At 42.3% G+C, this 15,554-nt stretch overlaps 1 protein-coding gene across 1 annotated transcript in view; it reads left to right on the forward strand.

Moving 5' to 3' along the window:
* Positions 1-1,816: 1,816 nt before the first annotated feature.
* The window catches only part of man1a1 (mannosidase, alpha, class 1A, member 1), a 202,888-nt gene continuing 189,150 nt past the window's right edge, over positions 1,817-15,554 (forward strand). Inside the window, exon 1 of the mRNA XM_029631305.2 lies at positions 1,817-2,534. Coding sequence (XP_029487165.1) covers positions 2,031-2,534 — 504 coding nt within the window. The 5' untranslated portion in view covers positions 1,817-2,030. The remainder of the gene's footprint in view (positions 2,535-15,554) is intronic.

The raw sequence follows: 15,554 nt of genomic DNA on the forward strand, positions 1-15,554 counted from the left end.
CTTGCCTAGTTAAATAAAGGTAAAATAAAAATATATTAAATACTTTTGTTCACTTTCTAGCATTCAACATAATGAATAGATATCGCTAAATCCCACAAACATCTCACTACAACTCCATTGTATTGATTATTTTTATTTCATTATACTGTATATACAGTGCATTCAGAAAGTATTCAGACCCCCCTCACATTTCGTTACATTACAGCCTAATTATAAAATGGATTAAATAGCCCCCCCCCAATCTACACAAAAATAAAGGTAGAACAAATAAAATACCCCATAACGACAAAGCAAAAACTTTTTGAAATATTTGCAAAGGTATTCAAAATAAAAACAACTGAAATATTACATTTACATAAGCATTCAGACCCTTTACTCAGTACTTTGTTGTTGTCCTGTTGGTCCTGAGCACTCTGGAGCAGGTTTTCATCAAGGATCTCTCTGTACTTTGGCTCCTTTCATCTTTCCCTCGATCCTGACTAGTCTCCCAGTCCCTGCCACTGAAAAACATCCCCACAGTTTCCTCCAGACGTGACTGGAAGGTTCTCCCATCTCCACAGAGGAAGTCTAGAGCTCTGTCAGAGTGAACATCGGGTTCTTGGTCACCTCCCTGACCAAGGTCCTTCTCCCCGATTGCTCAGTTTGGTCGGGCGGCCAGCTCTAGGAAGGGTGTTGGTGGTTCTTCTTCCAAACTTCCTCCATTTAACAATGATGGTGGCCACTGTGTTCTTGGGGACCTTTGAAGCTGCAGACGTTTGTTGGTACCCTTCCCCAGATCTGTGCCTCGACACAATCCTGTCTGGGTGCTCTACGGACAATTCCTTTAACCTCATGGCTTGGATTTTGCTCTGACATGCCATGTCAACTGCGGGACCTTATATAGACAGGTGTGTGCCTTTCCAAATCATATCCAATCAATTTAATTTACCACAAGTGGACTCCAATAAAGTTGTAGAAACACCTCAAGGATGATCAATGGAAACAGGACGTACCTGAGCTCAATTTCGAGTCTCATAGCAAAGGGTCTCTATACTTATGTAAATAAGGTATCTGTTTTTTATTTTTAATACATTTAAAATTTCTAAAAACCTGTTCTCGTTTTGTCATTATCGGGTATTGTGTGTAGAATGATGAGGAAAAACATTTATTTCATCCATTTTAGAATAAGGTTGTAACGTTACAAAATGTGGAAAAAGTTAAGGGGTTTGAATACTTTCTGAATGCACTGTAAGTCCAACCAATGCAAAATCTTGGCTTACTAAAGTAGCCTGGGGAGTGGACACAAGGTTTTTGGTTCGAATCGGATCCCCCCTTTCACAAATCACCCAGAATATGTCCTCTGACAATCCTCAGCCAATCGCAGCCACAAAGTCAAAATTGGCTATATTTAAAATATATATATTTTAAGGTTAGGGTTAGACATAAGGTTAACACTGTAGTTAAGGTTAAGTTTAAAATCAGAATTTAGAGAAATTGCAGAAATAGGCGGGGTTTATTACTTTGTGGCTGTGGTATCTAGTGACGAATCCCGCAAAGGCACATAATAAATGCAAGAGACGATGTGGAATGTCAAAGCTCTACTGACTGACGGAAGACATACATCTAGAAACGTTTTATATTACCACTTTATTTTATCGTTTTGATCACTACATGTGTCTTTATTTGTGAGTGAACAATTCCGTTTGTACAAGACATTAAAACAAGTGTGTCACCTTCGGATCCGGAAAACACGCCCACAATTGCTAACTGTACGCGCAGAGAAAAGCCATTGGACAATTAGGGCTGTCAATAGCGCATAGCTGCCATTCTTTCCGTTCTGTTCTGAGCTTGGCGAAGAGTTTGCAGATGTGTTTCAGCATGGGCAGTTGAAACAGCAGGACACTGCTCAATAGTGTAACTTTTACAGAATACAAAATTATTAATTTCTGATATACATATGGGAAATTGATAACTAATATTGTTGTACGGAATCTAAGACTGTGCCGATTTTAGAATTTAATTCATTTGTTTTGTCTTGAACGACAAGGAAAATGCCAGTAGCAACTCTATTGCCTTTTACAGCTACCCCGAGTAGGAAGTCTGCCAGCCCGACCTCCTTTAGATTGACAGAGAAATTCATTTTGCTATTAGTTTTTAGCGCTTTTATTACGCTTTGTTTCGGGGCAATTTTTTTCCTGCCGGATTCATCGAAGCTACTGAGCGGAGTTTTCTTCCACTCGTCTGCGGTAGAAACCAACACGCGAACAGGTACGGATAGTGATTCAAACGTTGCAGTTGGGACCGAAGAAAAGATATTAACCAAGATTAGAAAGGACCACGAAAAGGCTTTGGTTGAAGCAAAAGACACTCTCCAGAAACGACCAGACGAGATAAAGCAAGATATACAAGACGAGAAGGACAAAGTTTTGAAGGAAGGTAAAGGTGGGAAAGATTACAATAACCTGCCAGTCATTGAATATGTTCGGCCACCCGGAGCAACAGGGCACGAGCCCTCCGATCCGGAAACCAAAGAGAGACGAGCAAAAATTAAAGAGGTGAGTGATAAAAAAAACAATAAAATATATAAAGACAACCAGAATGGCAACATTTGGTGTGTTTCGTTAGCTAGTTTCGCTTCCAATACTGCCTGCGTTTGCTATACTGTGTAGCCTAATCGGCAAGTTCCTTGTACACAACACACATGAATACAGTTTTACGACTCTAGTCTGTACACAGCACAGGCATAATGTTGTCAGCTGAAACTTTGAACTAATGAATTTACTTTGTATCCAGATACACTGTAGAAATCCATCCTGTATTGATATGTTCTCAATATCATGCTTTTCATTCTCACCAGATTGACCAGAGTACATCCTGTGTATTCCTTGTCCTGTAGACAAACCACAACATAGTCCATTTTATATCATTTGGGGCAACACTTTTACAGTGTACTGTGTAGCTCAGGGCAATGTATTGTTTCAAAATATATGCTTAGCCATTTTATTTTTTCTAAGTATATAATGCCTGTGGTGTACCCTAATTAAGTGGTACACTATTAGACTATACTCACAGCAGTGTCCCTAACCCTAAGGACAGTGTAACATTAAGCAGGCTTGCGCATTGCTTATTACACTTATGGTAATACACAATATCAACACTGAAGTAAAATGTAACCTAGCTCGGTGAGTCTCACAACTGGGATTTGTGGAAACGAACAGTCTATTGTATTTTACATAAGTTAGGCCTAGTTATTTTCCAATGGTTGTGCAATGTCAGGATACAGACACTACAATGAAGTAGGAGACATAAATCACACTACCTTTATATCTGGTGAGATGGGGCAAGCAGGTCTAAGGGCTCAGACACACCAGTAATGTTTGCTGGCCCACACTACTTAGCACCTCTGAATTTGCGAACAGTGTGCACTGATCTTACTTGAAAAATCAACCGTGTGTGGTCCCTAAAACACAATCAGCAGACGAACGTTAGATCCACATTCAGTGCAATGTGTGTGAACCTTTATCCTCCTGACAGACCTGTTTTTAAACAATGAATGAGCCAACCATTTCAGAGACACTCCCATTAGTACTGTGTATTGCCAGGGACCTCACAATACGATATTATCACGATACTTAGGTGCCGATAAGATATCTATTGCAATTCAATATCATGTCTCTACAGTGCCTTCGGAAAGTATTCATATCCCTTGACCTTTTCCACATTTTCTTACGTTACAGCCGTATTCTAAAATGGATTAAATTGTTATTTTTCCTCATCAATCTACATACAATACCCCATAATGACAAAGCAAAAAGAGGTTTTTAGAAATGTTAGCAAATTTATTACAAATAAAAAAAACTTAAATATAACATTTTCATAAGTATTCAGACCCTTTACTCAGTACTTTCTGGAAGTTCCCCCATTTCCACAGAGGAACTCTAGAGCTCTGTCAGAGTGACCATTGGGCTCTTGGTCATCTCCCTGACCAAGGCCCTTCTCCTCTGATTGCTCAGTTTGTCTGGGCGACCAGCTCTAGGAAGAGTCTTGGTGGTTTTAAACTAATTCCATTTAAGAATTATGGAGGTCACTGTGTTCTTGGGGACCTTCAATGCTGCACACATTTGTTGGTACCCTTCTCAGAATCTGTGCCTCGACACAATCCTGTCTCGTTGCGCTATGGACAATTCTTTCGACCTCATGGCTTGGTTTTTGCTCTGACATGCAATGTCAACTGTGGGACCTTATATGAACCGGTGTGTGCCTTTCCAAATCATGTCCAATCAATTGGATTTACCACAGGTGGAATCCAATAAAGTTGTAGAAACAGCTCAAAGAAGATCAATGGAAACAGGATGCACCTGAGCTCAATTTTGAGTCTCATAGTAAAGGGTCTGAATACTTATGTAAATAAGATATTTCTGTTTATTTTTAATACATTTGCTAAAATAAAAAACGGTTTTCGCTTTGTCATTATGGAGTATTGTGTGACGATTGCTGAGGATTTTAATTTGTTTTTGTCTATTTTAGAATAAGACTGTAACGTAAAAAATATATTGCTGTTTGTTGTTCCAAATATATTGCTCACTATATTATATGTCTGCAGTACAGGGACAAGAGAGCCATAAGAATGCAAGTTTTAATCAGTTATGAAAGTGCTGAAAACATGTTGGCTCACTATCTAAGAGAAGATTGATGTCAAACTATAGGAGGAGAAAAACAAAAGTTTTGACACAGGTACAGCCGACAAGTGCTAGCTAAGTTCCCAGCAAAAAAAGGTCATATAATCAATCAAATATAGTCAAAAATAATATTGCGATGCTCTAATGTATTAATCCCCCCCACCCCTAACTCCCATACTTTGATAGATAGTGTAAATAATGTATGAGTAGTGAAGGGGTCAGAATCACTCCAATTCAGTGGGCAAATGTCTGTTTTTGTACATCACCATACTTGACCCAAAAATATTTTGAATGCAGAACAACTCACCACTTGTAAGAAACTTTGCTGATTTGTCACTCCAGCATAGGGTTGGGTGATATGGCCTAAATATTGTGTGTGTGTGTGTGTGTGTGTGTGTGTGTGTGTGTGTGTGTGTGTATATAATAAATATATATCTATATATATATATACACTTAGGTTGGAGTCATTAAAACTCGTTTTTATTTCACTTATAATTCACTGTATCACAATTCCAGTGGGTCAGAAGTTTACATACACTAAGTTGACTGTGCCTGACTGAAAATTCCAGAAAATGATGTCATGGCTTTAGAAGCTTCTGATAGTCTAATTGACATAATTTGAGTCAATTGGAGGTGTTCATGTGGATGTATTTCAAGGCCTACCTTCAAACTCAGTGCCTCTTTGCTTGACAGCATGGGAAAATCAAAAGAAATCAGCCAAGACCTCATAAAAAGAATTGTAGACCTCCACAAGTCTGTTCATCCTTCGGAGCAATTTCCAAGCGCTTGAAGGTACCACGTTCATCTGTATAAAGAATAGTATGCAAGTATAAACACCATGGGACCACGCAGCCGTCATAACGCTCAGAAAGGATACGCGTTCTGTTTCCTAGAGATTAACGTACTTTTGGTGCGAAAAGTGCAAATCAATCCAAGAACAACAGCAAAGGACCTTGTGAAGATGCTGGAGGAAACAGGTACAAAAGTATCTATATCCATAGTAAAACAAGTCCTATATTGACATAACCTGAAAGGTGGGTAAACCCCACTCCCCAAAAAAGAGCAGGTAAAGATAAAACCCAAAATGGTCCATGCATCACCACCAGTATATCGTAAAATATGGTACACCGTACTTCAGCATGACATTTCTTTGGCTTCTGTGCATTTGGTTTTGGCTTCTCATGTCGACTATCAGCTTACTTTGATAGTTGATACAGCCCCTCTGCTGAGTTGATACAGCCCTTCTGCTGACAAAATACACATCTCGAAGAGATCAAATTTATTCAGGAGGCATAAGGTGATTTAGAGGAAACTGCAGTGGTGGCAAATTTTTCAGCAGTCAATCAACATTTGTCATGTTTATGGGTGCAAAGCTGCCTGTGAGACTGAGTCCTCGGCTCAGGTCCCAGCATCGGGCTTAGAATCGCATCATTTATCTCCTCGTTTGTATAGGGGTAGGGGTATGCTGATTTAGGCCTGCTATGGAAACATTGCTCAACCAAATAACCAGCAGTGATGTTTTGTGTGGTTTGTTTTAGACAAGCTGGGTTATTTTTATTTGTAATTGTACAGAAATATATTCCCATTCTTTTGAAAGTAGTTTTGTAGTTGAGATGGGCCTAGTTCCCTTGCACAACCACCTGCCTGTCCTGCTTTCAAGGTTCCACTGTAAATTATTGTACAAATTAGAAAAAGGAACCGCGTTGGCCATCTTTCTCTGTATGGGTATATCAGAGATGGTAGATGAACCATAAAATTGAATGATTAGAACAGGCATCCCAATAGATGTGTTAGAGGTCAATGGAACTCGACCCAAACAATGGAAACGTGTGGAGGAAAGATGCCATGGGGTTAAGATCCCAAATCTTCTTGTTGCCCCCCCAGTAAAATGTGCCTATATTTAGGCTATTGTTAATGTGTATTTCACACTATGTTGAGGTAAAAATCTGAATATAATGCTTGTAAACTTAGCAAAAAAAGATACATCATCTCACTGTCAACTGCGTTTATTTTCAGCAATCTTTAACATGTGTAAATATTTGTATGAACATAAGATTCAACAACTGAGACATAAACTGAACAAGTTCCACAGACATGTGACTAACAGAAATGGAATAATGTGTCTCTGAACAAAGGAGGGGGGTCAAAATCAAAAGTAACAGTCAGTATCTGGTGTGGCCACCAGCTGCATTAAGTACTGCAGTGCATCTCCTCCTCATGAATTTGCCAGTTCTTGCTGTGAGATGTTACCCCACTCTTCCACCAAGGCACCTGCAAGTTCCCAGACATTTCAGGGGGGAATGGCTTTAGCCCTCACCCTCTGATCCAACAGATCCCAGACGTGCTCAACGGGATTGAGATCCGAGCTCTTCACTGGCCTTGGCAGAACACTGACATTCCTGTCTTGCAGAAAATCACGCACAGAACGAGCAGTATGGCTGGTGGCATTGTCATGCTGGAGGGTCATATCAGGATGAGCCTGCAGGAAGGGTCCCACATGAGGGAGGAGGATGTCTTCCCTGTAATGCACAGCATTGGGATTGCCTGCAATGACAACAAGCTCAGTCCGATGATGCTGTGACACACCGCCCCAGACCATGACGGACCCTCTACCTCCAAATTGCCCCCGCTCCAGAGTACCGGCCTCGGTGTAACGCTCATTCCTTCGACGATAAACGCGAATCCGACCATCACCCCTGGTGAGACAAAACCGCAACTCGTCAGTGAAGAGCACTTTTTGCCAGTCCTGTCTGGTCCAGCGACGGTGGGTTTGTGCCCATAGGCGACGCTGTTTCTGGCTACGCTGTGTCTGCCTTACAACAGGCCTACAAGCCCTCAGTCCAGCCTCTCTGCACCTATTGCGGACAGTCTGAGCACTGATAGAGGGATTGTGCGTTCCTGGTGTAACTTGGGCAGTTGTTGCCATCCTGTACCTGTACCGCAGGTGTGATGATCAGATGTACCGATCCTGTGCAGGTGTTGTTACACGTTGTCTGCCACTGCGAGGGCGATCAGCTGTCTGTCCTGTCTCTCTGTCGCGCTGTCTTAGGCGTCTCACAGTATGGACACAGCAATTTATTGCCCTGGCCACATCTGCAGACCTGCCTCCTTGCATCATGCCTAAGGCAAGTTCATGCAGATGAGCAGGGACCCTGGGCATCTTTCTTTTGGTGTTTTTCAGAGTCAGTGGAAAGCCCTCTTTAGTGTCCTAAGTTATCATTACTGTGACCTTAATTGCCTACCGTCTGTAAGCTGTTAGTGTCTTAACGACCGTTCCTCCTCAGGTTCTTCCTCAGGTTCATGTTCATTCATTGTTTATGGTTCATTGAACAAGAATGTGAAACAGTGTTTAAACCCTTTACAATGAAGATCTGTGTGAAGTTATTTATATTTTTACGAATTATCTTTGAAAGACAGAGTCCTGAAAAAGGGACGTTTCTTTTTTGTTGTTGCTGAGTTTATGTTCACGTCATCGTCATTTTAACTGCAGTTAAAAACTACATTGACTACCACCGCTAATTTCGCTATGCTAGCTATGCTACCAGTTTATACGATCAGGAGTTAGCATTTAGCAGAAACTCCTAAACGTGAAAAGGAAGAACTTCCAAATATATACTTTAGTAACCACATTGTGGGCCTTTTACAATGCATCAATCATGACGGATTTGACGAATATCCAGATTCTTAGGTCAGCTTTGAATGTGCACCAATCTTGCGTCCTTCTTCTATCCCCCAACATCTGTGTTCCATTGACCTCTTTACCGGATCTATTCAAGTCAATGATGGCATAATGGGTTCACTGGCGGCCATTGCGAGGAGCAAAGCAGGAAGTGTACCCATCAATATGTGCTCTGATTTGTTGATTGAACTCAACTGACATTACAAAAAATACATTCCATTTTATAAGCCACATCAGTTAAGATCATTTGAATGAACATTCTACATTACCATGGAAATGATTGCATCACAATAGCAGGCAGCCATTGCAAGGTACCCATGATTTTACCAGTCAATTTGACAGGGTTAGAAGTTAACATTCTCTGTTTTACTGTAGTTCAGTAGTAGCCTACACACATCCCATCTAACAAACCTCCACAGGTACAGGGTAGAAACAAAACATTGCCATAGGAAAAAGCCTGTTTGTCAAAGACCCTTACTGGGTAAATCGTTTAGGCTTATCTTTGCCGTTGCAACCATGGGCTAATTACAACACACTACATAGGCACCACACGCAGCATACTATTGTTGATGATTCACATGTCATCCTCTTTCTGTGTGTGCTGCCTGATGTTTCCCCAGGCTACCGGGCAAGTTTTAAATGTCACGTGCACATGGCAAGAAAGGCATTTCACTGACAACTCAAAACCCAACAATGCAATAATCAATAACAATGTACAGTATTACTAGAAAAAAACGTCAGCTCTCTGGAAAAATAAGAATAGGAAATATCCAAGTAAGTAAGCATACTATATACAGGAAATATTTAAAAAGTCAGTAATACCATATTTACATATGCAGGGATACTGGAGTGATGGAGGTGGATATGTATAGGGGTAAGGTGACTAGGCAACTGGATATAAGAAACAGAGTAGCTGCAGCAGGTTGTATGCATGTGAGTGGTTGTGCAGGTGTGTAGAGTCAGTATAAATGTATCTGCATATTATGTGTAAGTGAGCAAATGAGTGTGTGTGTGTGTGTTGGAGTGACTGCGTGTGAGTGTGTAGGGCACAGTGAGTGTGCAAAGAGAATGCAAAAATTTAAATGAAAGGTAAATAAAGATCGTCTGTGTAGCTATTTTGTTAGATATTTATCAGTCTTACTGTGCGGCAGCAGAGAAAATAGTCTATGGCTTGGGTGGTTGGAGTCTGGCGATTTTCGTGCCTTCTTTTTATTCCGCCTGATATCAGAGGTCCTGGATGGCAGGGAGATCGGCCCCAGTGATGTACTGGGCTGTCCGCACAACCCTCTGTAGCGCCATGCGATCGAGGGTGGTGCTCTCGCCATACCAAGCAGTGATGCAGCCAGTTTATACGCTCTCAATGGTACAGTTGTAGAACCTTTTGAGGATTTGAGGGCCCATGACATGAGGGGGAAGAGGTGCCGTCGTGCATTTTTCACAACTGTGCTTGTGTAAATTTTAAGTCTAGTGATTTGGAAATTGAGGACCCCCCACCCCCTCCATTTCCTGTAGTACACGAACAGCACCTTGGTCTTTCTGACTTTGGTGGGGACAATGGTGATGATAGCGGAACTGTAGTCAATGAACAGCATTCTCAACATGGCGTTTAGAAATAAGATGCAAATGATTGCCTGGGCTGCAGCTCTTTAGGGTTGACCTGTTTTATCAGTATGCATTCTGTATCTTAAAGGACAAACGGTTAATACCCTGTCAGGCTTTCCGCCACTCTGCAGGCGGAGAGGACAGCGCCAGCCGGCTCAGCAGCCAAGGATTAGAAGCTGTGGGTTTGTTAAAGGTCTAGAGTCACCTTGGCTGTCTAGAAAGGAAGGAAGATGCGGTCCTCTCTCTCTCTCTCTTTCCACTTCACTTAAGATCCAGTTGAGTTATTTTTGCTCACTCAAGACAATGGATTGTTTTTTGTAACCATGGACGACAGCCAAATGGCATTCCCCTTCCTGACCTACCCATGGAACATTCTGATAAACCCACTAGTAGCCTCTATTCCTCACTTTTACTTTGATAACTTCCTCACTACGTTGTCTACTGCCTCAATAGCTTTTCAATCAGATAACTGCCTGGCCTACAGTACATTATGTCATTAACTAATTGTAACTTATTGTTCTATACTGTGCTACTAGCCTGTCTTTGTTAATTTACCTCTTTAAATGGATTCCAGGTGCTCAGTCTAAATATCAAATGGCTTTAATAGCGGTCCCTTTCAGCCTGCCAATCCTGCTGCATCTCACAGAGGGGCACGTGGTGTTTGTCGGTGGATAAAGTCTATTGTACACTGATGAAGCCTGATGCCTCTTTACAGGAGCATACTATGTTGGTGGCCACTTGAGTATCGCAGTTGTATGCTAGTGCTATTTTATGCGGTGTTGCCTTACTGAGGAAGAATGTAGGCTTGTCCTCTAACTAGTCAATAGTAATTGTAGTTAGACCACTGCGCCACTCGGGAGGCCTAAGGCACCGCATCCAGTGCTTGAGGCGTCACTACAGACCCGGTTGCAGCTGGCCGCGACCGGGAGACCCATGAGGCAGTGCACAATTGGCCCAGCGTCCTCTGGGTTAGGGGATGGTTTGGCCGGCCGGGATGTCCTTGTCCCATTGCGCCCTAGCGACTCCTTGTGGCTGGCTGAGCACATGCATGCTGACTTCGGTCGCCAGCTGTACGGTGTTTCCTCCGACACATTGGTGCTGCTGGCTTCCGTTTTAAGTGAGCAATGTGTTAAGAAGCATTGCGGCTTGGCAGGGTCGTGTTTCGGAGGACGCGTGGCTCCCGACCTTCGCCCTTCGCCGAGTCCGTACTGGAGTTGCAGCAATGGGACAAGACTGTAACTACAATTGGAGATCACAAAATTGGGGCAATGGGGTAAAAAGTACCAAAAAAAGTAACTAGTTATTTTGTGTTTCATAATAAGTGAGAGTTAGGCTACCTGATCATCATCTTGTCATCTTATATCTTAGCCCCAGGAACAAGCCTTCCTAGAGCTAGGATATAGGCCTATTTTTCTCTAAGAGGAAAAAGCTATCGAAAAGGCAGTATTGACAGACATTATGCTTTTGGGGGGGTTTTATGGGGCCTCATGCACTGTCTGTACTCTAGAACTATGTGCAGAGGACTGTGTCACTCAGGGTAATCATATACTGTGAACCTATCGCCCTCCGTTTGTGTGTGCGTGTGTGTACAATATGTTCCTATACTTCAGTGAACACGGGCCTTAGGAGCCCCGGGCGCTCCGTCCTGTCGCTGACCACCAGTCCAGTAGCCCAGTGATCTCATGCCTCTGAGTGATTGAAGGACTGATTGATAATGAGGCCAGGGCTGGTGGGCCACTGTGGCTCCACAACACACTACTACGTCTCAGAGTTCCAGGCAAACTCCAAGCCACCAGCCCCCTCCACCTGACTGACACACACTAATAATCACTTGGACTCTGGTACGTAAAGTAGAACAGGCCTAATCTAATTGATCAGCGCCAAGGGAGAGACAAACAGTCCCAGTGGGGAAGTATTGGGAACAACTTTCTGCGGGGCCCTTCCTTTTGAATGGGCTCTGTGTGAGGCATCCTGACCTTCAGTCTTAATTGCTTTTTAAAAGGGAAATTGATGTCTCCTAGCTGGCATACGTCTGGAGGTAAAGGTTTCTTTGTACAGTAGCTTTCATTTATTGAATGCGACACTACTACGACACTGACTCAGTGCCCTCTTGAAAATAATCTTGATTCACAGTATACAGGTGCAGTCTTGATATCAGACACAGGTTTTTCTTCTTCCCTGCTGTAGGTCATATTGAGTGATAGCGTTGGATCCACTTGAGTGCTGTGATGTTTATTTGTTTTTTTAAAGCCAATATAGGCGTACACCTTCAATTCTAGGTAAGCTAATTTGTAGTCTGAAGTTCATAATGTTTGCTTTCTTGCATCTTCCCTTTGTATACCCTGTGGCCAGGAGATTTCTTTTCATATTGCTTCAGGTAAACCATAATTTATGGGTCCAATGTCCAGTTAGTATGAATTACTTTTCTAATTTCCCCCTGTTCGGAGGGCCCCACTCTGTTTCCCTCACACCTAGAGAGGCAGGGCTAAGGATCAGTGATGAGATTCAGCTCCAATTAATCTTCTAGTGTCCTGTTTCCTTTCTTCAACATACCTGCCTTCCTGCCTGTGTGATTAGGATTCTGTGCGATTTGTCTTTGCTTCACAGCAATTCATCAGCAGAATCACGGCTGTTTGTCTGCTTTAAATGACTCTAGACTAGACTACAATAAATTGCTTTATATTTAATTATTACGAGCTAGATATAATACTCGAACCAGGAACACATCGACAACAGCCCATGCAGAGCAAGGGGAACAACCACTCCAAGTCTCAGAGCGAGTGACGTTTGAAACGCTATTAGCGCGCACCCCGCTAACTAGCTAGCCATTTCACATCGGTTACACCAGCCTAATCTCGGGAGTTGATGTGCTTGAAGTCATAAACAGCGCAATGCTTGAAGCATTGCGAAGAGCTGCTGGCAAACGCACAAAAGTGCTGCTTGAATGAACCGTTCCGTTACATTGCACAACCTTCAATGTTATGTCATAATTACATAAAATTCTGGCAAATTAGTTCGCAATGAGCCAGGCTGCCAAAACTGTTGCATATACCCTGACTCTGCGTGCAATGAACGCAAGAGAAGTGACACAATTTCACCTGGTTAATATTGCCTGCTAAACTGGATTTCTTTTAGCTAAATATGCAGGTTTAAAAATATGTACTTCTGTGTATTGATTTTAAGAAAGGCATTGATGTTTATGGTTAGGTACATTCGTGCAACGATTGTGCTTTTTTCGCAAATGCGCTTTTGTTAAATCATCCCCCGTTTGGCGAGGTTTACTGTCTTTGTTAGGAAGAAATAGTCTTCACACAGTTCTCAACGAGCCAGGTGGCCCAAACTGCTGCATATACCCTGACTCTGTATAAAGAAATTAATGTTAGCAGGCAATATTAACTAAATATGCAGGTTTAAAAATATATACTTGTGTATTGATTTTAAAAAAGGCATTGATGTTTATGGTTAAGTACACGTTGGAGCAACAACAGTCCTTTATCGCGAATGCCCACCGCATCGATTATATGCAATGCAGGACACGCTAGATAAACTAGTAATATCATCAACCATGTGTAGTTAACTAGTAATTATGATTGATTGTTTTTTATAAGATAAGTTTAATGCTAGCTTGCAACTTACCTTGGCTTCTTACTGCATTCGCGTAACAGGCAGGCTCCTCGTGGAGTGCAATGTAAGGCAGATGGTTAGAGCATTGGACTAGTTAACTGTAAGGTTGCAAGATTGAATCCCGAGCTGACAAGGTAAAAATCTGTTGTTCTTCCCCTGAACAAGGCAGTTAACCCACCGTTCATGGGCCGTCATTGAAAATAAGAATGTGTTCTTTAACTGACTTGCCTAGTTAAATAAAGGTGTTAAAAAATGTTTTTTTGTTGCCAAATCGGTGTCTAAAAATACCTATTTCCGTTTGTTATGAAAACTTGAAATCGGCCCTAATTAATTGGCCATTCCGATTAATCGGTCGACCTCTAGTTATAGGACAACAACTCTCTGACTTCAGCCCCTCTAGGGTTCAGTATCATAGCTGGCAGCCTGCTACTCAGATTCTCAATCACACAGATCATTTATTTTCAATTTGCACAAAGGTTTGGGATTTCACAAAAATATGTAATTTTGCATTACTTCTGAAAAGATGGATGGAGTACTGACCCGCAGGTCAATCCAGGAGCATATCCTCTCATGCACTGCCTGTCAGTGGGATTAAAAATGGAATTGTTTTTGAGACGGGAGGATTGCTCACAGGATGGTCAATACTGTCAAGCCAGGGCACAGATGGAAGAGAAAGTCATTTTCACGGTACAAATGTCACCTGATTGAATATATCTCTCCAGCAGCCTTCATATATATATCTCACTTCCCATGCATGAGGGCAGACCAGTCTGACTGACTGCTGTATGTCTGCATGAAGATTGCATTGGGCCGCCAGACAGACAAACTGGCTGAAAAAGTGCACCCCTCTGACTGTACCACTCATTCATTATATGTTTTATTTTCAGACACCATCCCACTCATCATTAATTTTGCAGCACTAAATGAGGAAATGCATTTCAATAAGGACCTGTGGTTAACGGATTAGTCCTTCCAGCCTGGCAGTGTGGTAGACTCTCTACTACCCCATCCACTGCTGCACTGAATCCTATTATGATGACCAACTTTGCCCAATGTGAATGCGATCAATCGGCCCTGCTGAAGCAGGAGCCATCAATCCTCTGCTTTTGGCCACAGGCTGTGTTTTTCCCTCTGTCAGCTATACTTTTGAATACCGACTAGAGCAGAGGCAGAGTACAAGGGGCTGGAGTACCCCGGCAGCTCTAACCCTTCTATCTGCCAGACTGCCACCATGTGATTACTACCATTAAACCCTGTTTATTGTTAGGCCTGTCCTTTTTTAACACCGTTATGGTAAAGGACAAGCTCACAGCGTTTTTCCTCTTCCAGACTGTTTATCTTTGGGGATTTAAGTAACCAGGCATATCTGAAATATGGCTGTTTCATTTTGAGAGGTCCCGTTTTGTGAAATTATGTCTTCAATCCAGTGTGCCAAGCAATGGGCAGTTCTGCCTCTGGGCCATTTAGTGTTGCTTTGGACGACACCGCTTACAGCTGAGAATGTTGTTAGGGGTTTGGATTGATGCTCTTTGTAAAGTCAAGTGGACAACAAATGTGTTATTGACAGAGCAGGCCCATGCTGTCCAGCTGTTGGCTCTTTACAGAGTTGCTTCTATTTCGCAGTATCCACTCTTTTGTGTCTCAGATTGAATAGTGGGCAGTTCTGCCTCTGGGCCATTTTTTTGTGTGTTTTTAAGGACCTTTATGGGCCCTGCCCAGGTTGGTTTTGGCAGTGTACGTGGCACAACCCACCACATTTAATTTACTGGAAAAGGAAAGCAGAGGCTACACACTAAATAATTCAGCCAGCATCCTCTTATTTTTCTACTTGTAAATAAGGGAGGTAGGTAGCACAGAGGAGAGAAGAGATAGAAGAGAGGGCAGGGCTCCGATGAGGTTCTCTCTCTGCCTGGCCCTAACCCTCTAGGTGCCTGCTTTATCTATAAAAGCTCTTCCTTCGTCCCTGTCCCCCTAACCCCATACAATCTCAC

This window comes from Oncorhynchus nerka, linkage group LG24 (genome assembly GCF_034236695.1).
Source record: "Oncorhynchus nerka isolate Pitt River linkage group LG24, Oner_Uvic_2.0, whole genome shotgun sequence".
NCBI classification, from domain to species: Eukaryota; Metazoa; Chordata; class Actinopteri; order Salmoniformes; family Salmonidae; genus Oncorhynchus; species Oncorhynchus nerka.